General features: G+C 55.6%; 1 protein-coding gene across 1 annotated transcript in view; it reads right to left on the bottom strand.

Moving 5' to 3' along the window:
- Nucleotides 1-26679, bottom strand: part of RBM19 (RNA binding motif protein 19) — a 107924-nt gene that overhangs the window by 65567 nt on the left and 15678 nt on the right. Inside the window, exons 17-21 of the mRNA XM_037511111.2 lie at nt 18382-18551; nt 18061-18121; nt 15391-15470; nt 12930-12985; nt 10292-10411 (exon numbers count right to left, since the gene is read on the bottom strand). Of these exons, the coding sequence (XP_037367008.1) occupies nt 10292-10411; nt 12930-12985; nt 15391-15470; nt 18061-18121; nt 18382-18551 (487 nt within the window). The remainder of the gene's footprint in view (nt 1-10291; nt 10412-12929; nt 12986-15390; nt 15471-18060; nt 18122-18381; nt 18552-26679) is intronic.

Raw genomic sequence — 26679 nt, 5'->3', positions numbered from 1 at the left:
AAGGCAGACATGGGTCAGGATTCAGGTCTCTAAACTCCCTGGCTGGCGCTCTCCTCATTTGGAAAATCACACTGCCAAGCTGACAGTCACCTCCTCATGCTGGAGGGACAAGGGCAGCATGAGAAACGAGAACTCGGATCAGCTGAGTCTCTCGTCTGAGCCAGTGGTGCTTCGCCACAGTTGCTTTCACAGCCTCTGACCATGCCCTGGTGGACATGTCTGTACACAGAGAGCAAGTCAGTGACAAAGGAGAAGGGATCTGGAATGGGATGTCTGCAAGGCGGGCCTCTGTAATGAAGAGGAAGCACCCAGTGCCTGCCCCCCACCAAATCCCTTGGGGATCTTCAATGGGGATAGGTATGGTCTGGGAATCAGGGCCTAGTGCCCCGACAGCCACAAGGAACATGTGGAGGGACACAGATGGGCCAGGGCCCAAGGAAGTTATGCGCTGGCTTCTCAGCTCTCTGAGAAGTCTGTGGTTCCCTCACACCAAAAGCCACTGAAGCTTAGTGTCTCCCACGTTCTCTATAGCACCGGGTTCACACATGAACCTACTAAATAAAATTAGATCCTAGGAGATGAAATATACTTACTAGGCCAGCCTTTCCATTTCCCTGTTAGCCTAGATTCCCAATTAGCCTAGATTCAAGTAATAAAGTGTATATATTCTTTACAGAGTGTGAAAAAGTTAGGCTATTGTCCCCCGTCCCTGCCTCTCAGCTGTTAACTGTGAGTCTGCTAAGTGTTCATTTCCTTCTGACCAAAGATCAGACCAGTGAAAGCCCAGAAGCTTCACTGCTCTCTGACCTCACACACTATGCTAACATACTCTGGGGTGCAAGTGTCTTAAAGGGAGTGAGTCTGACCTCTCCCTCCATCAGAAATCCCTTCACAACATCCTTAACAGTCGATTGTCTTAGCCTTGGCTTGCTTACCTCAGGTGACGGGTAACTCACCACTCGGGAAGTGGCCTCTTCTAATCTTTTATGGATTGGGACTTGGTTTAAAACCTTTCTATTCTGAGTAATACAGACTCAAATGCAATTGTAAGAAATAATCAGAGTGATCCTTGCCCAGTTACCCCCGGGGGTAACATCTGGTAAAACCCTAGTATAATATTCCAATCGCAAAATCTACTGATAGGGTCACCAAACTTACTGGGGTTTCAGTTTCACATCCTTCATGTGTGTGTGTTTAATTTTATGCAGAGTCCACAATCTTGGCATTCACAGAAGGTCATATAAATGAGACCATGAAAATCTGGGAAAAGCTTTTCCACTCAGTGTTATTCTCTAGTGATTCAGCCACCTCATTGCACAGATCGGGCTTGCTCCTTTTCACTGCTTAGTAGTATTTCATGACCTTCATGCCGCTGAAGGTCATAATGAATAAAGGTGCTATGAACACCTGCGTTCTCCACCCCTCCTCCTTCTTTCCTCCCCTTGTCTTTTTTTGCCCATCCTCATCCCTTCCTTCTACAGCTTCATTGAGACATGATTCGTATGCCACATATTCACGTGCGCCACTCCATAGTTATCATCTCTGCAGAGCTGTGTGAAGCCACCAGCCAGTTTTAGGAAATTTTCATCGGCTCAAAGAGAAAGCCTAGATCCTTTAGCTGTCACTCTCAACGCCCTTCCCAATCCAGAGGCAACCACTACTCTTCCTCCTCACTCTCGTTGCTTTTTCAGGGCATTTCATACAGACAAAATTGTATCAATATGGGGTCCTCTGTGAGCATAGTGTTTCCAGGGCCAAGGGGGCAGCAGGTGCCAGCACTTCATTCCCATGACGGCGCCTCCTGTCTGTGGAGAAACGCATCTGGGTGACCCCTTCACCATCAGGTGATGGCACGTCCATTGCACTGGCCGGCTCAAAGGGGGCAGGGGTGCGGGCTTGGTCTAGACTACACTGCCGAGCTTCCCCCACCGCATGGGGCCACCTGACAGCAAGGTGAGAATGACCCGTATCTCTGCACCCCCCCTTGGCAGCTTGTGTCACTCTGAGTTTTTATTTGAGCCTTTCTGACAAGTGCGTACAGTCACTGGTTTTTATTCTGAGCAGAAACCCCAAATCCCGGCAACTCTGCTGTGAGTCTCAGCCCTACGCTTCCTCTGGTCGGCGCTCAGCCCTGCTCCTCTGGCCTGAGATGATCTAGTCTGGTTAGTTCAAGCTTTTCCCTCCTAATCCAGGGGCCCCAAATTAGAAGCTGGATTCAGGGTGTGGTCAGGAGTGGAGGGGGGTTGGGGGGCTGGGCATTAGGACCCCAAGGGTCTGTTGAGCTGTATTTCATGGCTGGCTATTGTGACTCTGGAATCCACTAACGTCCCCAGGTCTTAAGGGAAGAGCACAGGGGTGGGGGAGATGGATCACAGGGGTTAAGGTGGTGGGAGAGCTATGGGGACTACACCTGAGGAGAAATCAAATACTGTCGAAAGACTAACAATGAGGGGGTCTCCCTGGTGGTGCAAGGGGTTAAGTCTCAGTACTGTGCAGCTATCTTTAGCCACTGTGCAACTGTGCCGAGGGGCTGGCCAAGCACCTCCGTCACGTGGCAGAGGGCCGGCTGTCATGGCCACGGTGATCCCGGCAGACGTCCTGGGAGGCCCACAACTAGAAGTGTCCCCAACAGGACCCCAATCATACACACATGCACGGACAGATCAACCAAGAAGCTGTGGCTCTGCCACTGTGGCCAGGGGTTCCGTGGGGAGCATCATGGGCATGAAGGGTGGGCCCTTTCCTCGCACTGGCCAGCCCATACCATCCAGTTAGTTGCTTAGGGCCTGAATGTGGGTGCTGCCCCTGATTCCCATCTGCCTTCCAGTCCTCGTTATAGCCATCAACAGGATTCTACAAATGCATCCCCACACTGACCAGGCACCCCACTTCTACCATGGACACCAGTCAGCTCTTGCCCCGGTGCCACAGAGACCTCTTTGCAGGTCTCCCCACACCCACTGTGCCCTCACTTCTTACAAAATTGTTTATAAATCACCCTCCACTCCCTCTGCTCAGAACCTCCAAAACCCAAAGACTCTAAGTGCAAAGGACTGAGAGCCTAGGCTCTCTCGGTGAAGAACAAAGACGCCAGCCAGCCGCTCCGAAGCCACAGCAATTAAGACCCTGTGTATCGGCACAGGGGTAGACAAATAGGCCTGCAGAACCGATGAGCGAGTCCCGGAGCTGGTCCCCACATACACAGCCACCTGATTTATAACAAAATCAATACTGCGGAGCAGAGGGGAAAGAATGGTCTTCACAATAAATGATGCCCGACCAACTGAATATCCATGTGGGAAGAAAATGTCCCTCGACCTCTACCTCACGCCATACACAAAAATCAATTCCAGATGGACTGCATGCCTAGATGTGAAAGGTCAAAACCCTTAGTGAAAATGTAGGAGGCCATCTTCACGAGCTTGGAGGATGCAGAGATTACTTAAGACAGAAAGCTCTACCCAGAAAGGGAAAACATGAAATGCTGACAGACTTAAAACTGAGAGCCATTGTTCATCAAATGACCCCAGGGAGCTACTCACAGGGTAGGGGAAGGAGAGAGGACAATCACGTATCCACCAAAGGATCAGGATCCAGAATATGGAAAGTTATATAAAATTAAGACAAAACCAGACAACCCAATATTGAAAAATGAGCAAAAGACTTGAAGAGGCCATCCCCAAAGAAGATACAAATACTCATAAACATAAACATTTAAACTTCTGATTTTCTTAGTCATTGGGAAAGCACAAATTACAACTACAAAATGACAGTGCCATTCCATATACCTGCTGCAATGGCTAAAAACAGAAAGACAGACAATATCAAGTGTTGGCAAGGACAAGGGTAAACCAGAACTCCCAACCTGATGGTGGAACTGCAAGCTGATACAACTATTAAGGAAGCCCACCTGGCAACATTTACTGAAGCTGAAACATGCACACCCCACAACCCAGTGATTCCACCCCTATATGCATACCCCACAGAATGCACACGATCACCAAGACACACCCAGGAATGCTCACAGGAGCATTCACTACTGGAAAGAGAAGCCCTAACACATGTATTTAGAAGTCAGGAGAGTGATGGGTGGGGCCTGAGTGGCGGTTAGTGGCTAGACGTGGGCATGGGCAAGGCTAGGTTCTTTTCTCCAACTGGGTGCCAGTTACACCGGTGTGCCACCTTTCTGACTTATGATCACTTACGACATACATGCTTTTCTCTACAGGTCAACAAAGTTTGAAATAACATCCAAAGTTGTCATCACGGCCTACATGATGAGGACACGGCCGGCCCACCACCTCATCTCAGCACCGCCCCTCTGTCCAGGCTCACCCTATCTGTTCCCCTACTGGCTGTTCCCAGACCTGGATGAAGCCCCACTCTCCCACACTATCAGGTCCTTGAGTGTCCTTTCTTCCAGGAAGCCTTCCCTGACCACCCCATCTAGACACCCTGAACTGGGTAAACAGTGACTGCAAATTCAAGTCTGCAGAAACCCAGATGTGAATTTGGAGGTCACTTGGTCTTCAAGATGTGAACAAAGATGAGGTCACGCTAGCTGATGGTGGACCCTAAACCCATGACTGGTGTTTTCACAAGGAAAACAGACACAGAGAGAGGAAGGCTGTGTGGAGACAGCAGCAGAAACGGAGCCAGGACTGCCAGCCACCAGCACAACTTCAGAGGCAGGGAGGGATGCTGCCTCAGAGCCCCCAGAGAGAAGAAGGCCCTGCCCACACCCGACCTTGGACTTCTGGCTCCAGAACTGTGAGAACATGTTTCTGTCTGTCATCTAGACCAACGGGAAACTGCTGTACCTTTCTCTCATTTTGTCATGAACCTAAAACTTCTGAAATAAAGTCTTAAAAACCAACAAAAAGAACCTCAGCAAAGAAGGAGCAGCAGGGACATCCCCAGGGAAAGGGGTCAGCTCGCAGCCATGAACACAGGCGCCGCTGAGCTGGGACCTCGCGGGGCCAGGCCGGCGCTGGAGCTGTCCCTGACATGCTTGTGTATATTAGAAGGGAAAAAAAAAATACCTCTCCGAGCCAAGAAAACAGAACAGAAAAAAACAAACCCCCGTTGGAGCCCAGGGCACCAGGGTCCCCCGCAGTGGCCTCATCTACGCAGACCCCTGCTGCACTCGGTCCAGGGCTGGGCTACCTGCCCAGCAGGGCCCACAGGCCACAGCTGATGGCTCGATGTCACCACTACCCAATCGCCACCGTGTGCGACATGGCCATGGACAAGTGGGGACGAGAGTGCTGGAGGTGGCTGGATTGCCATCCTCTTCTGGGATGGTCTGGGCTGGTTTGTGGTAGCTGCCTCAGGCTATTTTCTGCAATTTCTTCCCCGAGAGGCTGGTGAATAGGGAGGGGCTGTCTTTCAGGTCCCCTCTGCAGAGAGCAGGCTGCAGGGCCCGCAGCTCACAGCTTCTGGAAAAGTACTGCTGACGACTGGAGTCAGCTAGGCAGCAACCCCACACCTGGGCGAGGGGGACTCTGCAACTTGTGGGAGGAGCTGGGCAGGCAAGCTGTCCTCAGCCCTCCCTCCACGGTCACGGTCATGGTCACGGTCACTGCCAAAGGCCGGGGACGGACGCTGTCCACAGAGCAGGCACAACAGGTGTGCAGGGAACAAGAGACGCAGGCTGTGTAATTAAGGCCTCCACACACCTGTTGGGAGCTCACCCATTCACACCCCTAACAGGTGGCTCGCACTTCCAAGGAAGAAAATCACAAGAACAGCTCAGATGAAGGAGAAAAGCTCTCTATGGGGAGCCTGCAGCCACCGGCCCAGCCTGTCTAAGGTGACACTGGTGCCAGCAGCTCCCACCTGATACCCCAACCCTTGGGGACAGTTCTAGGGGGCTGGGGTGGGGCTCTAGAGTGACAGAGCACAAACTGCCAGGTGGTGTGACTCTGGGCAAACTCCTTGTTCTCTGTGAGCCTCACCTGCCCAAGCTGAGCAGGATTCTAAGGAGTAGGGCCTGGTGCAGTGGGTCTGCATACTCAGCAAACATGGATGAGCTCCACTCTGTACCAGGGACCCCGGGACACGGCCAGACAGTGTGATAGCTTACAGTGGGGGTCGGGGTGCACCACACAGTGAGGACAGCTCTCCAGGTGCTGAAGGAGCAGTGACGGGGCTTTGGGAACAGGGCAGGCAGCAGTGATTTCCCCCTTGAACTGACCGACCCCTGGAGGGAAAGAGCATTTCCTGCTTGGCTCACTGGGAACTAGGCAGGTGCCTCCTGTCTATTGACTCACTCTACCATCCAGCTGTTAGGCAGGTTCTTATCCCCACTTTACAGATGAAGAAGCTGAGGCCTTCAGAGGTAAAGTGACAGGGTCAAGGAAGATAGGGCACCATCAGAAGCCCAGATGGTCTGTGGAGAACAGTCCAGGAGGGTCTTCCCTGGAGGGGCGGGTCTGAAAGGCGGTCCTCACAGAGCCACACGGGCAGTGACAGGTGTGTGGGACACTCCAGGTGATCACAGCCGCTCTCCTACTGAGCCACTTGCTGCCTGGGGCAGAGGGAGGCAGACGCAGGCAGGGTTTCCAATCCCTTCCTGCAGACAGGGGGACTGAGGCAAGCTGACAGCCGACCTGCACCATGGCTCCCACCTACTTCTATTGCTTTACGGACACGACTGGCTATGCCATTTGTAGGGCCTCCAAGGAGACCACTGCCTTCCAGAAAACCCAAGGAAGTCCAAGCCTCCAGGCAGTCCAAGAAATGGGCAGGCTGAGGGTCCATCCGGAAATAGCCCCTTTACCTTGTGGACCTCAGCTCCCTCACTAGGACATGGTGTGCAGCAGTGCTACCAGGCTGGCAATGGTGCAGATGTGCTGAGGCCATGGGCGCCTGAGTCATGGTTGGCCCAGGGCTCGATGCCCCAAAGTGCCCAAGAGCAAAGGGCATCTCGCTCCCACGGCTTCTGTGCGGCCTCGGCACATCCCTGGAAAGGTGGGCAAGAACCGTCCAGCGAGAGCTTTGGCTCTGTGGCAGGCGCTGTGTGGGGGGAGGAGGGGGCACCGCGTGCAGAAGCTTCAGGTGTTGGAACAGACCTAGACCACTGAGGCTTCCGCGGGGCTGATCTATGAACCCCTCTCTGTGCTGGGGACTTTCAAAGCCCAGCTTTCTGATGAAGGTGTAGAAAGAATAAAACATAGAACTTGGCAAAAAGCACGCACACCCCCAGAGCAGACCCAGGCTGCAGGGAAGCTGGGTCCCCACCTGTCTTCTGCAATCAATACTAGCTGGAGGCGGCAGACACCTGCGGGGTGAGCCCAGAGCCATCTCCTTCCTGGCTGGGGCTGGGGGTGAGGAGCTGCTCTTGCACACCCCACATGTGCTGTCACACGGGGAGGGAGCCGGGTGCCAGCCCCAGCCATCTGAAGACCCAGTGGCAGGAAGGTGGGCTCTGGAGCTGTTTCTTCACTGGGAAGTGGAGACACAAGCCCTTGCCAGGCTGTCTGGATCAATGGACCCTGAATGACGCAACCATGTCGGCCCATAGCACCTGGCACCCAGGCTGGGCTTGGAAAATATACTTACTGATAATAATGAACACACATGCTTATTACTGCATCATTATACATTACACGTGTCAGCGCACCAGGACCTCCCTTTTATGCCAGGGAAAACTGAGGCCCAGAAAGGGAGTCTACTCTCTTGAGTTTCCTACAGAACAGGAAACTACCAGAAGATGAGCCCTTCCCCTTGCCCCCAAAGGTGGGTCTGTAGTGCCTGAGCTCCTGCCTGGTCTCTACTGAAGCAGGTTTCAGGTCAGAGTGGGGTGCAGTGAGGTCTGACGGGGAAGCTACTGTTCACAGGAGGGTGCTGGGCCGGGGAGGGGGGAGTGCTGCCCACGCTCTCCACAGCCTATACACCAGGGCATCACCGGCACTCTCTTCCTAGTCCTCCACGGAGAGCGAACCCCTGGAGAGTGAACCCTGTGTCTCCCCTGACCACAGCAGGCCGGGCGCCTAGCACAGTGCCTGGAATGGGACATGCTCGTGGGACAGGGATGCCACTGAACTGGCCTGGGGATGGACAGCTAGCTCGCTCCCCATCCAGGACAGGCTGCAACCCCGGCCTGGCGGTGGGTCCTGGGCAATGCACGTCATCACCCCTTTTTCCTCAGTGCAAAGGAGATAACAGCACCCCTCCTTGACAGGACTTAAAGAAGCTGCTGCAGGGGATGGCAGACCACACAGTGCCCACAGCAGCCGGGGCCGTGTAGTGGAGAGCTGTGATTTCTACGGCACCTCACCACACTGCAACACTAGGACCAGCCTCCAAAACCCGCCTGCCAAGATGGCCCAGGCCACTTCCTCAAGCCCAGGACCCTCTCTGTCTCTGACCTTTGCTGGCCACAGGCTTTGTCTGAAACAGGGCCTCTGGGTTCCTGGGCAGGCTTCATCTCCTCGAGAAGGCTCACAGCGCCCCCTGCTGTCGGCCACGAGGGCCGGCGCCAACCTCAGCCCAGGGGCACAACAAAGCCAGCTCAGAGGGGCTCCTCCAGGGCCTGCAGACCCCGTCAGAACAATGGCAGGGAGTAGAGGTGCGGCACGCAATTAAGTCTGGGGGATGCTAATCCCGTCTTCTCAAAATAAAAATAAAACTCGAGATCGAACAAAGCGCTTTCCCCTGTCATGGGCCGCCTTTTGTTTCCCGGATAAGTGTCATCGGACGGCGCTGTGGAACTGAGCGGGCTGGCGTTTCCACCGGACGGTTTCCAGATCAGCACGTGCTGTTCAGGGCGATCCCACTTTGATCTGGCAGTTCTTAGACTGGACTCTTTTTGAAACAGCAGAAGCACGCTGACACGGACACGGGAGGCTGCGGAGCCGCCTCTTGGGCTGAAGAGGCCCTCACTGACAAGCAGCGACATGGAACCACCCCGAGAACGCCTCTCCCCAGACTGGGACTGCCATGCAGGGGCCCAGGGCCACAGCTGAGGCCCAGAAACCAGCCAGGACAGCACCTGCACCAGCACTGACTCCCCACCACTGTGAGTCACACAGACAGAGGGGGCAGCGATTTCTGAAGCGAATCCCCCAAAGGGCTCCCCATTCTTTAATCGACCCAGTGGGAGTACAGAGGGTAGATTCCACACAAAGAGTTCTTTCTAGTCTCCCACATACAGCACTTATGTTTTGCATCCACCCTTGGCCTCCCAAGGCACGAACGAAACAGGGACTCAGCTTTTCCAACCTCCAGGCTAGAACTCAACAAACATGGGTGAATGAATGGGGCTTACATGGGGAGCCTTAAACATTCACCCCGTGCAGGCCGAGGAGCTGCAGTTCCCCAAGCACTTGAGGTGGCGTCAAGGCTCGGCCAGCAGCCCAACCGGGCTGCCTCATCCTTCAGAGGCACAGCTCCCCTGCTCTGCCCCACCCAGCATGCGTCTGGGGAGCACACGGCTTTGAACGCCTTCCCTTATGTGCCCAAACATGGGGGCTTCCCCACCCAGGGCACCTGGCTGATCTGAAGATCCACAGTGCCACCAGCCGGCGCGGGGCTGCACAATGGGCCCTCGGGTGCTATCTGGCCACGGACTTTGCCCTGAACGCTGTTTGCTCTTAGAAACTGAATTAGTTGCCAGCTTCCTCTCCCTAAAGATCCAGATCGCCAGTTGCTCTTTCACAAACGTGGGAAAGACCGGCCTAATGAAGTCTGCCTGCTTGCCGGGCGTCACAGACAGGCTTCCGGCTCGGCTCCCCCACCCCACCTCCTGGCAGGCCCCTTCCATGCCAGGCCCCAAGAGATCGCGAGTCTCTGACCTCTGAGTAGCAGCAGCTGATGGACTGCAGCACCCTCATTCCAGAGTGGGCTCTCCAGAGATGGCAAGCAGGCCAGTGGCCCCTGATCCTGACTGGACAACACGGCCCCTCGGGAATGCGGTCAAATACTAATGTCTAGGCTCAGCCCCAACCAGCAGAATCCAACTCTCCAGGGGCAGAGCCTGAGCACATACAATTACAAATGCCGCCAGGGGATTCACATGTGCCGCCCCCAGGAGAACCACCTGAGGGGCCGATCGCGAGGACCTGGCCGTCAACCACACAGGTGCTGGCCCTGTCCTCTCGTGAAGGGCAGGAGCAGGCTGACCACCTCTCTCACCTCACCTCTGAGGTGATGGCTCCCGCTCAGGTGCTGTGACCCGGGTCTGGGATTAAGGCAGATACATCACAGGCAGCCATGAGGCTGCGCGGGCCTCCGTGGCACAGGAGGGCTTCCCCACAGGCTCTGGCAGGCCCGTCACCCACCGTCTCACCTGAAGAGCTCGCGGATCTCCCGGCTGTTGGCCTGGAAGGGGATGTTCCGCACCAGGATCTTGGAGGTTGTCTGCTTCCTGGCAATTTGCTTCTTCCGTGTGGTGGCTGTCACGGCTGGCCTGCAGGGTCAGGCACAGGTGCAGGTTAAGTGGGGTGTCAGCTGTGGTGGTCCATGCTGACTCCATTCCCCCATTTGTCCCCCTACATCCCTCCATCAATGCTCCTGTCCTCTGTCACACACCCTGGGGGACCAAAGGTCTTATTCAGGGCCCTGTAACAATCTCACTGTGGAGATGCGTATGGAGTGTGGGCTCCAGGTCACCCCAACAAAGGCCTGCCTTCCCTGGGCTCTGATCCTGGGGTCACCTCTATTCCATGGAGGCAGGGCGGGGTCACAAACAAGGCTGCACCTTAACAACCTGGGCGTGAGAGCCACACTGGCACCTGAGGATTGGAGGGATATGAGCAAGTGACTGGAACTCTTGGCCTGTTTCCTCAGCTATGGAACAGGCAGGCCCCCAAACAGTGCCAACCTCATCAGATTGTCGGAGGTTTTGAGTGAGGACATGACAAGCTCCACGCAGTGCCTGCCACGAGGCCTGTGGTGAACTGACGTGGCTATCGGGATAAAGGCTCTTGCTGACTCACTTCCTTCCAGAATGTCCCAAGTCACCTCCTCAGAGCCTGTCCCTCACTGTCACCACTAAAACAGTGACCCGCCTTTATTTTCCTTCCTGGCACTCCCTGGGATTTGATAGCATGTTACATATTTAATTCCGTTTCTCTTGATGGTCTGTCCTGCCCAATATGGCAGCCCCTGGCCACACACAGGTAGTCACATTGGAACGAAAAGGAAACAAAAATCCCAAATCTAGTTCTTCAGATGCTGGGGTAGCCGGCCTCCAAGATGGCCTCCAGTGATGCCTGCCCCTCCCTCCCCCCGCCACAAGAGTCATGCTCGTGGGGAGCCCCCTCCCACACTCCATCAGGACAGGGTGTATGACGGACAGAAGGCCGACGCAGAAGTGACAATGTGCCACGGACACTAGGTTTAAGGACACTGCTGCCGCCTCCTGGCCCTCTGGGTCACTTGGCCTGGGGTGGCTGGCTGCCCTGCTCTGAGGACCCCCACCCCACCTGCAGTCCTAGGGAGAGGCCCGGCCTGTATGATGAGGAGCCGAGGACTCCGTGAACACCCGCATCAGTGATGCATTAGGAGAGGCTGCATCAGGCCCAGGTGAGACTTCAGGTGAGACTGTAGCTCTGGCTGCCATCCTGACTGAGGGCCTGTGAGGGAGCCAGACTCCCTAGAGTAGCAGACCCCCAAACTGTGAGATAATGATTATCTGCTTCCCATTTGGGGGTAATTATTATGCTGTGATAAAGCACACAAGTACACTTCAAGGGCCCGAATGCCACGTGTAGCAAATGGCTGCCATGCCAGATAGTACAGATGGAGAACATTCCAGAACATTTCCATCACTGTAGAGGGCCATGGAAGAGCCCTGCCCTCGAGTGGAAACTCCATCCTCAGCACCCTCAACAAGTTGGTGTTGAATGAAAGACCTGGGAACTGAGAGCTTGCAAGGTGACCTGGCCCACCTCCCAGAGACAGCACTAGAAAGGAAGGGGGCCATGCTGGCTGCATGCGCCCAAGCTCGAGGCTTTCTGTGTGACCTCTGGGGTTGCAAGGTTGGCTGCCCAAGGTCACAGCGCTCCTGGACAAACCCAAAGCTGTGGGCTCAGAGCCTGGACCCCACACTCACACGGTTGCTTAGGAACCCACCAGACGACAGAGGGCCCCTAGGTCAGGGTGGCATAGCCCCCAAGGGATGACCACCATCAAGGTGGTCCCAGCCAGATCCACAGGAAGCAGCTGAAAACAAAGCTGGGGGCAGGGAGCTGCAGCAGCTCACCTGCTCAACACTGCCCACTTGCCAAGACCACCAGCTGATACCGTAAAGCAGCCCTGGGACCACCAGGGGTGGTCATTCCAACACCCGAGGCGGCGGGTGATAACGACAAGGACAATCATAACAGTGGTTTCCACTGGGCTCGTTACACGCTAGGCCCCGGTTGAAGCCCCTCAGGTGAAGGAGTTCATTTCAGCACACGAGCAGATGGAGGTGCAGGAGCACAATACAGATCTTAAAAACAAGGCCCCTCCTTCAGGAGACCAGTCGCTGGGCAGCCTGGTCTGGGCAAGCGTCTAACACCTGCTGAATCGCTTTCAGATTAACTGGAGGCATCTCTGGGCGCTGCTGCCTGGGTCCCAGAAAGCACGGCCTCTGAAACGAAGGTCGAGTCTGTATAGCCTTTCTGGGTTCATCAGAAGTAGCAGCAACATGCAACTCCTCCTTGCTTTATTTACACCTCCAGGAGGAAGTGGAATTTGCTGGTTTCTCCTGCACATGTTGCTTTTGTGGTAATAAATGTGCACTGAATATTTACTTCAAGCACTGGCCCAAGCCCGGGACAGCAAGGAAATGTCGGGGTTGGCAAATGGGACACGATTGGCAGTAGGAAGCATCCCAAATGGGTGTGCAGTCAGCAGCGAGGACATCAAGGGGCCAGGAGACCCCCTCTGGCCTGCCAGTACCTGGGCAGAGTGAGGGGAGAGGAGACAAGAGGACTCACCTGGTGGCCCGCTCCGAGAGACGCACCTCCAGCTGGTGGCCATGCACGACGTGACCCTGGAGACGAGACAGCACAGCTGACCCTCTATCACCCGCGTCCGGGTCCTGCCCCTGAGCACCCTCAGCTGCGGGAGGGGAAAAAGCATCCCCGAGGGAGCTGCTCCCCAGGCACAGGGGTTGGGATGGAGGGCTTGGGCATGGCATTCCTGGAAACAGCTCAGGCTGAGCCCCGGCAGCAGCTGGTGGCCAGAGACCCAGCCCTGCAAGGGCCTCTCGAGCTGTGAGCGGGCCTGGACCGTGACGCCATTTGAGGGGCACAGAATTTTCCGTTGTTTATCAGTGTTTCCAGGCAAATAAGCCCCGCTTCCGCCTGGCTAGCAGTGAGCTTGGTTTAGTTTGTGTGCTCTTTAAAAAAAATTCTAAATCACAGTGGAGCTGCAACTAAAGCCAGGCTCTAGCCTTGGTCCCTTAAGGCAAAACTGGCGTGTTAGCAAAATTACCCTCGGAAATCCCTTAAATCTCCCATAAAATACAGCACACGAAGCTTTGTATAAACAAGTCCTGGTCACGGTAGGCACATGTGTGCGCCGGCCGTGAGGCACAGATGGAATCGGGCCCATGTGCAAAGTGGCATTCCGACTTCTAGAAGGGGAAAGATGGCCTGCTGAGTGCACAGGGCGCAATGCTGTTATTTCTGGGGTCTCTTGAAACAACAACAAAAACTGGAGATCCAATGTGGTGGGGGCAGGGGAGCCGGGGGGCGGGGGCAGCAGCTGTGCTTCAGACAGGGCAGGAGTGCCAGGCTGTGTTCTGCAAACATCCACCTCGCTCGTGCACCAGCCCTCCCACCCCCCGCAGGCTTCTGGCTTCTCTGGCTCCGGGAGTGGAGGAAGGCAGAGAGAGACTTTCAAAGTGAGAGCAGAAGCCCAGGGCTGCTTCCTCTCCATCGTCCCCAGGCCCAGCTTAGCCCTCTGTGGGGCTGCCGGGTCCATGGAAGGAGTCATAATCCCACAGACCACTGCACGGGCCACGGGCCACATTCTGTTTCTTATAACCGTCAAGGCCTTGAAACTGACTGGGAAGCTCCACTGGGAGAGTCACTCACCTGGAGGTTCCCGGGGAATAAAAATAGCTCCCAAGGGAAGGTGGCCCTGTGTCCCACCCAGGCGGGCCTGGCTGAACACCCCTCAGAGGTTTGGCCTTTTTCCCCCGTTCTGGCCTCAGCTGGGAGGCCCGAGTTAGCTGCCCTGCCTCCAGGGGACACGGGAACAGCACACCATGCTCGTGGCTCAGAGCGCCCTCAGCCCCATGAAGCCACTCTGTGGACCCTGGCTTCAGAAGCCTGTTCTGGGGGCACCATGGGCCCCTGCCTGGTCACTGTGTCACCTTTTGCTGAACAAGGGACAGGACGCACCATGGGGAGCAATGGGTATGCAGAGGCAGCGGCCTGTGAGAAGGCTCTGTTCCTCATTCCCGGACCCTAAAGGACCTAGGGCGGTGGGGAAGGGGCTAAGAACAACATGTTAAGCTGAACCGGGTTCACTTCGAGGTGGTCCAGGCCTCAGGCCCCCAGCTATGTGGGGCCTCAGCTCCCTTCCTGCCAGGGAAGGCTCCATCTGTTCCTGCACTTGGGGCATAGCCAGAAGGCATTTCTCTCTACTGTGTAAGCGGGGGGCGGGGGGGGGGGAATCCAGCCCCTTTCCCCTGCCTGCACCACCTCACCCTGGCCACCATCCTCTCTTGCCCCAAAGACCATGGTCTCTTAGCTGCACTCCTCTGATCCATTCTTCAGACAGCAGCCGAAGAGACTGTTTTGAAGCAAAAGTCAGACCCTCCCACCATGTGCTCCACGATGACATCTCACCTCCTTTATTCTGAATTCCAGTCCTTAATGGTGCACAGACTCCAATCTTGACCACTTCCTATCTCTCACACTGCCCCTGCTGCTCTGGCCTTTCTCTCCTCTAACACACGAAGTTCACTCCTGCCTAAGAGTCCCTGCCACAGGCTCTTTGCACATGCCACTCCCTCCTCCTGGACTGCTTTCCCCCAGAGCTTTATGTAGCTGGCTCCTTCTTGTCACGTTGGTGCCAGCTAAACAGGCACCACCTCAGAGAGGCCTCCCCCACCGTGGCACCTGCTCCAGTCCATCCAAGCGCTCCCCATGCCCCCGGCTTATGGGTTTATTCCCAGGCCATCTTTGCCAGTCTCCCCCGACACCAACCGGACCCTTGAGAAGGAGCCATGGATAGAGTGAATGCTTTATGACAACAATGGGGGACCGGGGTGGGGGTGGGGTGGGGCATGTTTTTCTTGAACCATGTCCCCCTGCAGACCTGGAGAAAATGACGGGCCCAGGAGAATGTGAACTTAACTACATTCCACTCCAGTTCAGAGGGGTGATGGGTCCCCTTAACACCTGCCAGGGGCCCACTGGACGTTGGGGTGACTCCCCACCTTACCTGGAGTTGCTTGAGTGCTTTCTGGGCCTGCTCTGGCTTCCTGTACTCCACAAATCCAAAGCCCATGGACAGCAGTGCTCCTGAAAGAGAGGGACAGCACGGGCGTGGTGGGCGGGAGGCTGAGCACCGGCCCAGCGCAAGGCCTCGACAGCCACCCACGACTGCTTCATGCTCTTCTCTCCCCTCCCCTCCTCACTCCCAAGAAAAGTCCAGCCCCTGGCTTGCCATTTATTACAAGTCATCTTGACGAAATCAGCCGAGGTTATACAGCCGCCACCTGAGGCCCGGCTGACTATTAATTAACAGATGATTGACATGATAATTAACTTCGTAATAGAATTCCGCCTCTGGGAGGGAGAAGGCACGCGCAGGGATGACCACTGGATGACAAGCTAGGAAACCTCCACCCAGGCCCCCCAGACGCAGCTGCGCAAGCCAGGCCCGGAGCACCGCAGGGCTCCCCCACAGCTATTTCTGGCCACCTGGTTATGTCCGGTGCCCGAGTTTCAGATACCAGGTTCGGACAGGGAGAGCAACCGGATAATCCCTGTTCTAGGTAGGGAGTAGCATGAGATTGGCCAGCGGGACATATCTCAAAAATGTCCTGTAAAGTGCTGCTTCCCAGCTTCCGACACACGAGACCCAGCTACAGAGACGGGCGTGCACACGGGTCAGTGTGGGCAGGAGATGCCACAGGGAGGGTAAGATCTTGAACTGCATTTTGCCCTTTGGATGTAAAATGGGATACATACTCCCTCCCCCACTCCCCAGGTATTGACCTCATTCCTTATTTCCGTCACAGCTGAACTCAAATAGGATTGGCTCAAGATCCACTACTCGTGGACTACTGTGCTGATTGTGAGGCAGCGCCCCTGCCAGTGCACCTGCATGCAGGTATGGCCAGTCCCGGCCACATGTCATAAAGTGCGGCCAAGGCAGTACAGGGTTCTCTGGACTGCCCAAAAGGCTCTGGGGGTGACAGGAGGGAGGCTCCTCTGTTAGCTGGTGGACAGTGCCACCCCGTGGTGACTTAGATGTTGCCTCTTCAGCCGACATCTCAGCGGTCCTTGGGACACTCAAGGTTGGGGGTGTCAGGTGGGCGATGTCTTTGTGCACAGGGTGTTTACAAAGTGCACTGGGGTGGTGGGAAAGGCAGCTAGAAAGGCGAGTCCATCATCCAGGTCCTGAGGCTGATCCCCTGGCATCAGGGCCGCCCTCTGTAGCTGACCTACAATGTCCCCACGCTCTGGGTCTTCTGGTTCCCGTCGGCTTGCACCAACGGGAAGCCCTGATCTGGGCTGGTCAGCAACCAGTGTGGCTTCCAGGCACCCACTGCCTCCCTGCTCCGGGCTAGTGCTGGTGATGCCCACGTCCGAGCTACACCCTCAGCTCCACTGGTGGCAATTATGTGGCTCTGGTCACCCCCTTCCCTCCCCTCAGTTCTTTGGGTTTAGTGGGAGGAGGGCCGGGACAAACCCTGGGGTCCCCAGTCCGCCCTCACATGCTCCTTTCTGACAAAATCTCTTCAATAAGCCCAGCGGAGTCAGACACTTCCCTCACTGCTGCAGACGCTGTCTAGATCTCCCTCCCCTCAAAACTGGGATGGATGAGCCCCTGAGAACAGGGCTCTCAAATGGAGGCTCTTGAGAAAGAGAGCACAGGTTTCAAGAGCTGCTCGCGACACTGGGTGCTCAGGTAGCTGTTTCTAAAGCTGCTGAAGAGCGCTCTGGGGGAGCAGGCTCGGGGGGCAGCGGCTGGCAGGAGGAGACCCTGTACCACACAGGGCCCGTCCAGGATGGAGTGTGACCTCAGACTTGCAGCTTCCAGGCTGTGAGACAGTTAATTCTCTGATGATGAAGCCACCTAAATTGTGGAACTTCATCACAGCATTCTGACTACAAGGGGCTCCCCACAGCACGCATCTCCCTGACACACTCTGTGGCTCCCTACGGCCCTGCCCTGCCTCCTTCCTCCCTCCCAGCCCTGTGCTGGGTCGCCCCCCGGGGCCGCTAGACCAAGCCCCTGGTTGTACTCGGGGTGCTGTGCCCACCAACTCATTTGTCTCTCAGGACACACCCTGATGTCATACCCAGACATCCGCAGTGGATATCTGTGGCTTCCTACACAAGGGGAGGGCAGGACTGTGTAGCTGTGGGAAAACAAGGGTGGGGGGCCTGTCCATCCTCTGCAGGGAGCCAGGGCTGGAGAAGACACCGGGGAGAGGTCTGGGGACTCCTGACAACACCCAAGGGAGAACAGAGGTAAGGGTGGAGTGTCCCAGGAAGGTGCACGGTTAGTGGAATGTTTTAGATGTTCTATGTCTGGATTATTAATTTTGCTTGGAAGGGAAGAGGGAGACCCCAGTATCAGTCATTTCCTGTTATTCCCAAGGAAATTTCCAGAACTCAGCAGTGCTGGAGGAAAGAGAGGCTTCTGCTCCTGAGCTGGCGCCCTGAAGCCCACTGCTCAGCCTCTGACAGGAGAGGTGGCAGAGCTGCTTCTCCTGAGAATAGGGCCTCCAGGGACACAGAAAAGACCATTCTAGGTGAGCCACAAATGACCAGAGGAAGCCACCAAGGATGACCTTCAAAATCACCAGCAGAGCTAGCCCGATCCCACCCGAAGCACCACCCTTAGGGAACCATTTCTGTCAAGATGTCATGTCGTTACCTGCTTTGTTCTTCTTCCTGGAGACAGAGCAGCTCTTCACCAGCCCCACCTTGGAAAACACCTGGAAAAGAAGGTAGACAGGTACCAGCAGTGTTTTGGGTGCGTCCTGCACCGGGCGGGGGGCCCAGGGCTGTTCCCCAGCGAGCCTCGCCAGCGTTCTGACCCGCAGCGTGCCCCGACCACAGCTTCCACATTCACGTCCCTGCCGGTGGCCCCGGCCGTGAACACGCGTCAGGACCACAAGCGGACACGAGCAGAGCCTGGGCCAGCCGAGGGGCTCCCTATCGCGCCCCTCCCGAGGGGTCCCGAGGAGCCACTCACGCCCTTCAGTGTCTCCTCCGTTGTGCTGAAGTTGAGGTTTTTGATGAACAGGGTGCAGCCGGGCAGGGTCTCGTCCTCCTCCTCGTCCTCGTCCTCGTCCACTGTTGCCGCAGCGGTGCCTGCTCCCCCCTCTGCTGGCTTTTCATCTTCTGGGGTCTGCTGGTCTGGCACTGCCCCACCCCCAAAAATAAATCCATTCAATGATGCTTTAAATCCTCAGCTCCGGGGCTGAAAGCACAGAACCCACTGGATCATGGGGTTTACCTCTGCAGGGGACCTGGCACCTCACTTGTGCTGGGTTGTGGGGGCAGCGAAGGGGGCAAGGGATGCAGCCACTGCCCTGTCTGTGGTGAGGAGAAAGGCTCACGAGACACAGACCGAACTGAGCCTTCAGCTGCACTAACCCTCACCCACTGGACCTTCAAGACAAACTTCTGTGTGAACTGTCGTAATGAAGCGCAACCTAAGCAACACGTTAATTTTCCTCAAAAACAGCACTCAGTGACCCTGAAAATTGAAACTGCAACTTAAGACTTGCCAAAGATTACAGAACGGGTGAACTGGTGGTAGGAATTTTATGGGGGCTCCACTTGAGAGGAAAAAGCAAATATTGTACAAAAATGAACAATGATGTAAAATATATATAAGAATATATTTACAAAAAACAAAATTACAGGGCCTCCCTGGTGGTGCAAAGGGTTAAGAACTGCACTGTGAAGCTATCCGCAGCCTCTGCAGCACGAGTCTGATCCCCGGTCGGCCAGGGAGCAACCCACATGGTGCAGCAGGCCTCTCCTGTCTCGTCTGCTGCTCCCCTCAGCAGTGTACTTTGGTCAATCTCTCTGTTCTGTTCCCCACTGTCTCTGGTGAATCCTCTCACCCCCACATCTCTGGCCTGTACCCCAGCTCTTATATGAACAAATAAATAAATCTTTAAAAAACAAAAAACAAACAACAGGAGAAGACTTGAATCATTCTAAATATCCCTCACACCTAAGGAATTGCACATTCAATCAAAGTTTCCAACATACACACACTGAGCAGGTTATGCACACAGTACATACATGAAATGACAGTCCCTGACATGTCAGTGAAAAACTGGCGGGGGGAACCCACATTACTTATTCACAAACAGGAGAGATCAGGAAAGTTACAGTGCATTTTACATTTAATTTTTCTTTCAATTTTTATACTATAAGCATTGCTTTTAACATTCTTCAGAAGCCTCCTTTTTGATGACTGCATATTATCTCAGCTCTTGGTGGCACTGTAACTTTCCTGATCTCTCCTGCTTGTGAATACATAAGTGGGTTACTGAGGTGATGGTGCACGGGCGCATTGGTGAAGGAACTCTATGGGGACTACACCTGAGGGGGTGGGGGGAAGCAAAAATTGCTTAAAAATGAACAATGATGTACAAAATTTAAAAATTAATAAAAAAAAAATGCACCATAGCCCTAACCCCACACCACACACCAAGTTTCTGAGAAACAGCTGCAAGAGAAGACCAGAGGGAGGCACGAGGGCTCAGGGTCACTCTCAGAGGCGACGGCAGCCACGCCAGGCCATCTCTCCCGCGAACATCGGAGTGTAGCTTCACATGGCACCCCTGCTGGGCACCAGGCATCTTTATTTTTTTTAAGATTTATTTTTATTTATTTATGCATACAAGAACTGGGGTGCAAGTCAGAGGTGGGGGTGTGTGTAAGAGGATTCACCAGAGACAGAGTGGGAAGCAGAACAGGCAGATCTAGGGGAAGACAGGAGAGGTCCGCAGCGCCACTGGTCAGCTCCCTGGCCGGGGATTGAACCAATGCTGCAGTGGCTGCCGATAGCTTGAGAGTGCCGAGACAATCCCTTGCGCCACCAGAGAGGCCTGGCACCGGGCTTCTTGGTACAGCTAATCGGGCTCACCAACCTGTATTTGGGCAGATGGTGGCTGGAACGTCGCTAAGGTGCCTGGCTGTAGGGAGGCTGTTGCTTCGCCCCGTTACCTCTACCCCCCTGAACCACTCCTACTCTGAAAGGAAGAGGGAGGAGCAAATGAGTCACTGAGGGGCAGGTGTGGCTGCAGTGCAGGGACACAGGAGCCGGTCAGCGTGGGGGTGACTTTCACCCAAGGGTGACTGGTGTCACCAGGTTGGGAACAGCGTCCCCAGCTCTTGTGAAGGCCTGCTTCCAAGAAATAGGCTCCATTAGGTTCAACCTTCCCAATTTCCTCCCAAGTCACATGATTGGAGTCTTGGGAGAAATTTCCTTCCACGCACACACTTCCGAAGCTACTTCCCACGCTCAGGAACTCAAATCCCATCTCGGCAATCCTTCAAGGTGGCCAGACTGTGGCCTCACACCCTTCACCCTCATGATTCTGAGCAGGGAGGCCCGGCTGTCCCTGTTCAGAACCTTGCACCCCCTGGCAAGTTGTGCAGGGAGCTCTGAACCCCAGCCTGGAGCTGGGAAACAACCCCGCTCTCCCGCACACATCTGCACGCCTATAGCTCAAACACAGCCCAAGGGGCCTTCCTGAGGTCCCAATCCATTCCCCCCGCTCCGAGGCCAAGCGCCAAACCGTCTCTGTCTCCCCTGTCCTCCCTGACGTCGGCCTAATGCTGGCAAGTACTAATTAAGCTTCAATCGCCTTGTCCTGAAACAATCCTTTAAACCCCATGGAAGCAGCTGCAGTGATAATGTCTGTTTCACATCAGCTGAACAGGCAGCCTTCACCCCTCGAGCTCCCTCGGAGATGAGCCCAGAACTCAGTCTCTCCCCCCAGGACAAAAAGAGGAAATCTACACAATGGCTCCTTCCCACCGAAGGAACTAACACAATTTACCCAACAAGGGACTTCATGGCGGGACCACTTTGTACTCAAAACCCAACTTTCAAAGCCAAGCCGGGAGGAAGAAGTGTTGCTAATGATGGGGAAGCAAAGCAAAGGAGCTAAGAGTCCAGGTTCTGACCCAGACCTCAGTGGAGATCAAAGCCATGACCTTCAGCTGGGAAGGACACAGCCACCCCCTGGCACTCCTGGCTTCAGAGACGGAAGGAGGAAGGTGAGCAGGCTCGCTGAGTGGCCTCCCTCAGGCATAGCCCACAAAGCAAGAGGCCCAAGGAAATTCCTGGAGGTGGCTGCACCTGAACCCTAAATCCCAGCACCTTGAGGCTGGTGGAGGACTAAAATAAAATAGAGAAAAGCATGGTTGATTCTTGGCCTCTAGGCTAAGAGCACATGTAGAGAAAAGACCGTGGGGGTCCTGGTGACTGGAGGGTGCTCGTCCTAGGCCCCAACTGATGGTGGCCACACGGGAAGGTTAAACCAAGGTGTTGGGAAGCTCAGATCTTTCCAGAGGAGCTGAAAATCCAGCTCTTTATGGGAAAACCCACAGGTCTGAAATCTTGGTGACTAAGTAAGGGGTGTGTGGTTCCCAAACTAGGCGGTGGTCCACTGATAAACCAGCCTTTGCCTCTGTGCGCTGCTCCTCACGGGCTGGGTGCTGACCGCTGACCTTCCCCTTGTCTATCCTGTGAGCCTAGGACCCAGACAGCTTCCAGTTTGTCTTTCCAGGATCCGAACCTCATAGGGTGAGCAGCTCAGAGGGCCCAGGAGCTGAGAGCATGGTCAGAGCCCACTCTGCCTGCTACCCTAACCCCTGAGCAGAGCGGATCCCCTTCAATGAGCTTGTTTGCGGCAGCTGCCCAGGAAGGGGTGAGGTTTGGGTTTGTGGCAGAGTTGAGGGTAGGCAGCCCAGAGCAGGTGGTCCCTGCCTAGCAAGAATGAGAGGCGACAGAGATGGCCCCCAGGATCCACTAGCTGCCGGGGTGTGAAGCTCAATTGACTCCTCCCACTTCTAACAGTCTGCACCTCTGACCCCCCAAAGCTGGGACGAACATCTATCTGGCTGGAGATGAAAGATGTGATTACCAGGGCCTGGCCTTCCTCCACAGCAGAAATGTCCCTTATTGCCCTAAACCTGTGTGTCCTCAGGAGCGATCTCCCTGTCCCAGGGCTCCACGTCCCTGTGCTAGAAGAACCGAAGGCATCCCGTCTTCAGATCTGCTGAAAAAAGGGGGGTTGCAGAAACGAGTGGGGACCCCAGACTGCAGGCAGGAGGCAGCACAGAGGTGAATAGCACATGGCCTAGAAATGAGCACAAAGGAGGTCAGCGCCCTGGCCAGCATGTGGCCTCACACCCTTACCTGCAAAAGGAGTGGGACACACACATACCCCCTGCGCTCTGGACATGGAGGTGTCTGCGGCTGTACCCGCACACTTGAGCCCCGTCCAAGCCACCTCCTCCCCACCCCAGGCACCACCGGCTGAGACTGAGCAGTCCCCTCACCGCCCCCGCAGCACCTGTCCCTGGCCCCTCTCCCCGCCATTCCAGCTGTGCTGGCCACTGTTCTGATCACCAAGCCTGCCGTACCCATTTCTGTCACAGGGCCTTTGCACTTGCTGTGCTCGCCCCCTCTGTGCACCACCCACCCTCCAGGGCCCAGATTCTTCCCGTACGGTCTCAGCTCAAATACTCCCGTTAGAGCCCCTGTCCACTCTCCCTCCGGGGGGCACCACCGGGCTATCACCTTCGTTGGCTGCCACTCCTCAGAGCCTGGGCCTATTCAGAAATCACCTTATGGGCTCATTTCTCTGTCTGTGTCCTCCATTAGATGGGGGGGTTCCTTGAGAAGGGGACCAGGACTCAATCTCCATTGTGTCCCCAGCACCTGAGGTCCAGAGTGGACCCTCCAGAACTGTGAGTGTACAGAACCCAGTTGGTGCCCAGCAGAAGGTGCTGATTTGTAGGAGAGGAGCTGAGCATTACGGCTACGAGCTGCACTGGGAGCCGGCAACAGTGGGTCACATCCACACACACCTCCAGAGGCTTGACCTTGCACAGCTCACTCAGCCCCTCTGTGCTGCCTTCTTTCCATCTAAAAAAGGGGGACAAGCTTCAGTGCCACCCATACGATGGCTCTGAGAATTAACACACAGGCCTGCTGGACGGAGCAGGGCCTGGCCTGGGGGTCAATAACATCACCTCTACTGCCCAGACTGTCCAGCCAGGCCTTGATGGGAAATCCAGAGAAAGTGCCAGAAGTCCCTTATCTAGGGGCCAGAGCTGAGACAAAGGAGGGCGGCAAGGGGAGCCTGTAGCTCTCCCTGCAAGGAGATCCCCGCCCACAAGCTTCTCAAGACATCCAGTGCCACACCTCTGAGTCCGTGGGACCAGTCCCCGCCGGTCACATCCCCCGAAGAGCTTCTGCTCCCAACTGACTTGGCCAGGCCCCGCTGTGGCCCACGCCCTGTCCAGAAAAGTGTGGAGACAGGCAAGAGCCAGGGCATGGAAACTGAAGGTCATTTTCAAAAACACTTCTGCTCCTGGCCCCACGAGGGGAGACGAAAGGGAAGACTAGAAAGAATGCAGTACTGAGGGACTCCAGCAGAGGTTGGCCAACAAAATCACCGGGAACCAGAGAGAGGGAAGAAGTGAGACCTGGAACAGGGCGGGGTGGGGTGTGGGGCGGGGGAGGTCTGCAAAGCAAGGTGGGCTGGAGGGGCTGGAGAGGCAGGCGGCTGTGCTGCCATCTGTAGTTAGCACAATCAAATCCAGTCACGCAGCGCCGCATGCGGCTTCATTATAATCGGGCACAGAATTTACCGCGGCGCCCTCCCTCCCGGCTCCGCGGAGGCTGGCGCGAGGCTGTTATCAGTGGCAAGCAGCTTCTCAGGACCTCCCCACACTCTGAGCCCTTTATCTGGAGGTGAGGGTCTTGGTTGTGGGGAGATAAAAAACACTGTCCCCCTCCCTGGAGACTGGTACGGCGAGCACAGGGCTCTGCAGAAAGAAAGGGGGGGTGAAGGGAAAAGCTAGGTCCATTCCTCCTGCTGCCTTCCTCTGAGCCCGAGCAGACCCAGGGCTTGTGGGGCGCTGAGTCCCCAAGAAGGGGGTGGGAGCTGGAGCTTCGGGAGCAGTGTGCGGGGGTAGGGCTGAGTGGGGAGACAGGGCCTGGGGACCAGGGAGGCTCTCTGTGCGACATGTATAAGAAAAGGAGCAAAAAGGGCAAACAGAGGCCCTGGAGAGGGGCTGGGTGGGGATTCACTGACCAGGTGGGGCGCAGAGGGCTGGAAATCAGTGCAGACGTAAGGGACTTCTCTCCAAACCCACCCCCACCCCGCCTGCAGCTGGCCCCCTCCTTAAGGCCTCCTTTGTGTGAGTCCCCTTGGGCCCTGAGAGTTGGGGTCAGCAGGGAAGGGCAGGCTGTTCACGATGCTCTCAACACCAGAACAGACCAGGGCCAGGGGACAATGGGCAGCACTCCAACTTCAGACTCAGATGCCTTATATCTGACAAGCCTCTCCTCCTTGGGTTCCAGAATATTTCAGTGCCCAGGCCCCCACCCGTGCTCCCAGCAGCACCGGGGGTTCAGGGAGGAGGTGGTCCTGAGCCCATCTCGGTTACCGCAGTGTGCAGCTGCTCTGGCACAGAACAAGGGACATGAAAGACTTAAGGGTCATCAGGCCCACTTCAGAGGTGGAAACTGGACCTCGGAAGAGGAGGGCGAAAGGGACCAGAGCTTACTGAATCTTAGGGACCCCCAGGAGCACCAGCAGACTTTCCAAGGGACCCCAGGGGCTCAGTAGAGTGTTTTGTTCAAATGCTGCTTTGCCCTTAGATCCACCCCGAACCCACTTACTGGGCTCCTCCCCAAAACCTGGCAGGCTCTGGGTGCTGAGCAGTGAACAAGCACCTCTGTGTGGAATGCCCATTGCAGGGGGGCTCAGACAGACAGATGGACACTAAGGAAACAAGGCTGTCTGTGATGCACCCCTGGGAAGCGGAAAGTACTGGAAATAAAATTAAGGGTGATATGGGTGGTTAAATCAGCACCCACAAAGGGAGCCGTGGCCTTCCCCACGACGGATGGTGTCCCATCCCTGGTTACACTCTGACGCTGGGCTGGCAGCGGAGGGACCGCTCAAGGTCACTGAGCTCCTGTCCAAGCCAGAGGCTAAGGACACAGTATGGGCAGCCCGCCCCTCATGGGCACAGAGGGGGCAGAAACGGGCATTCTGCCCTCACTCACCCCTCAATACACGCTTACCCGGTGACCTAGTCTGGGGCCTCGCTGGGCCCTGGCACTCAACCCTGAGCAACACACCTCACTCTGCCCTCGCGCTTTACTATCCAGCAGAGATTGACAAAAAACAATTGGAAGAAATGGAGTGAAGGCCGTTCACAGCGAGTGTCACAGAAAAGAACCGAGCGCAGGAAAGGAGGCACCAGGACTAAAACAAGCGAGGCCCTGAGGAGCAGCCACCCAGGGAGCTTGGGTCCCGCCAAAGAGGATGAAACGCCTCCAGGCTCGTGTCCGGGGCCCCTCGCTCCTGAAAAATCGCTGTCACTTTGGCCCAAAAATAAAAAAAGGTTTGAGTTGAGCAGGTGGTGTAAAAACCAAGGCAGCTGATGATTTGGGGGTGATGGCTAGTTAAGAGCAAAGCAAGACTATGGGGTAGAAAACTTTCTGATGAAAGCAGAGACAGGTTTGGAAGAAGACACCCCGATCCTATCTATGGACAAAAGTAACTCATGAGCGGGCTGGCGAGGTGGGCGCCAATGACCAGATGCTTTCAGGAAAGAAAACAGAAGCATTTTCCTTCCTGACAGAACAAAGCTTCTAGACCAATGGCTCCCAAATGCCCTGCATCCACCGGGCAGGTTCTGATGGCCTCACTGCTCCACGTGAAGCAGAAATGCAGACACCGGGAGGTGTGTGGACAGTGAGGCCTATTCCAGGGGAGAGCTGTTCCCTACTCTGAGACCTTTACCGCCCCCTCCCCACAACACACACCCATCTTTGATGAAAACAACAGAGAAGGCGCCTGGAGACTTACTTCCTGACCCTCATTTTAATAAGCTGCTAACCCAATGTGGGGCGGGGGAGATAAACTAATGGGCAAAATCTTAACCTCTGGGTAAAAAAGGTCACCTTGGTGCCTTTCAGAATTTTCCTGAAAGTCCTTGATTTTAGATGGGACATGGTCATGGCCCCAGACTAAGTGGTTCCCACTGTGGGTTACACCTGCCCCCTGGGGGTGGAGGGAGCTCAGGTTGTCATACCACACAGGGGACACTCGGGATGCTCAGCAGGTGAAGTCTGCATAACAGCCCCACGGGACAACTCTGAAGTCCCAAAAGCAGTGCCGGGCCCAAGTGTGAAGCTAGAGTGGGCCACACCCTTCTCCCTCCCTCTTGCTGCCTTTGCAGGACACAGGGGGCGCTGTGCCAAGGACCCTCCTCT

Source organism: Talpa occidentalis, unplaced genomic scaffold, assembly GCF_014898055.3.
Source record: "Talpa occidentalis isolate TD23 unplaced genomic scaffold, MPIMG_talOcc4v2.1 talOcc4.14, whole genome shotgun sequence".
Classification (NCBI taxonomy): Eukaryota; Metazoa; Chordata; class Mammalia; order Eulipotyphla; family Talpidae; genus Talpa; species Talpa occidentalis.
Note: the sequence above shows the minus strand (reverse complement) of the source record. Positions and strands in the feature narration are given on the sequence as shown.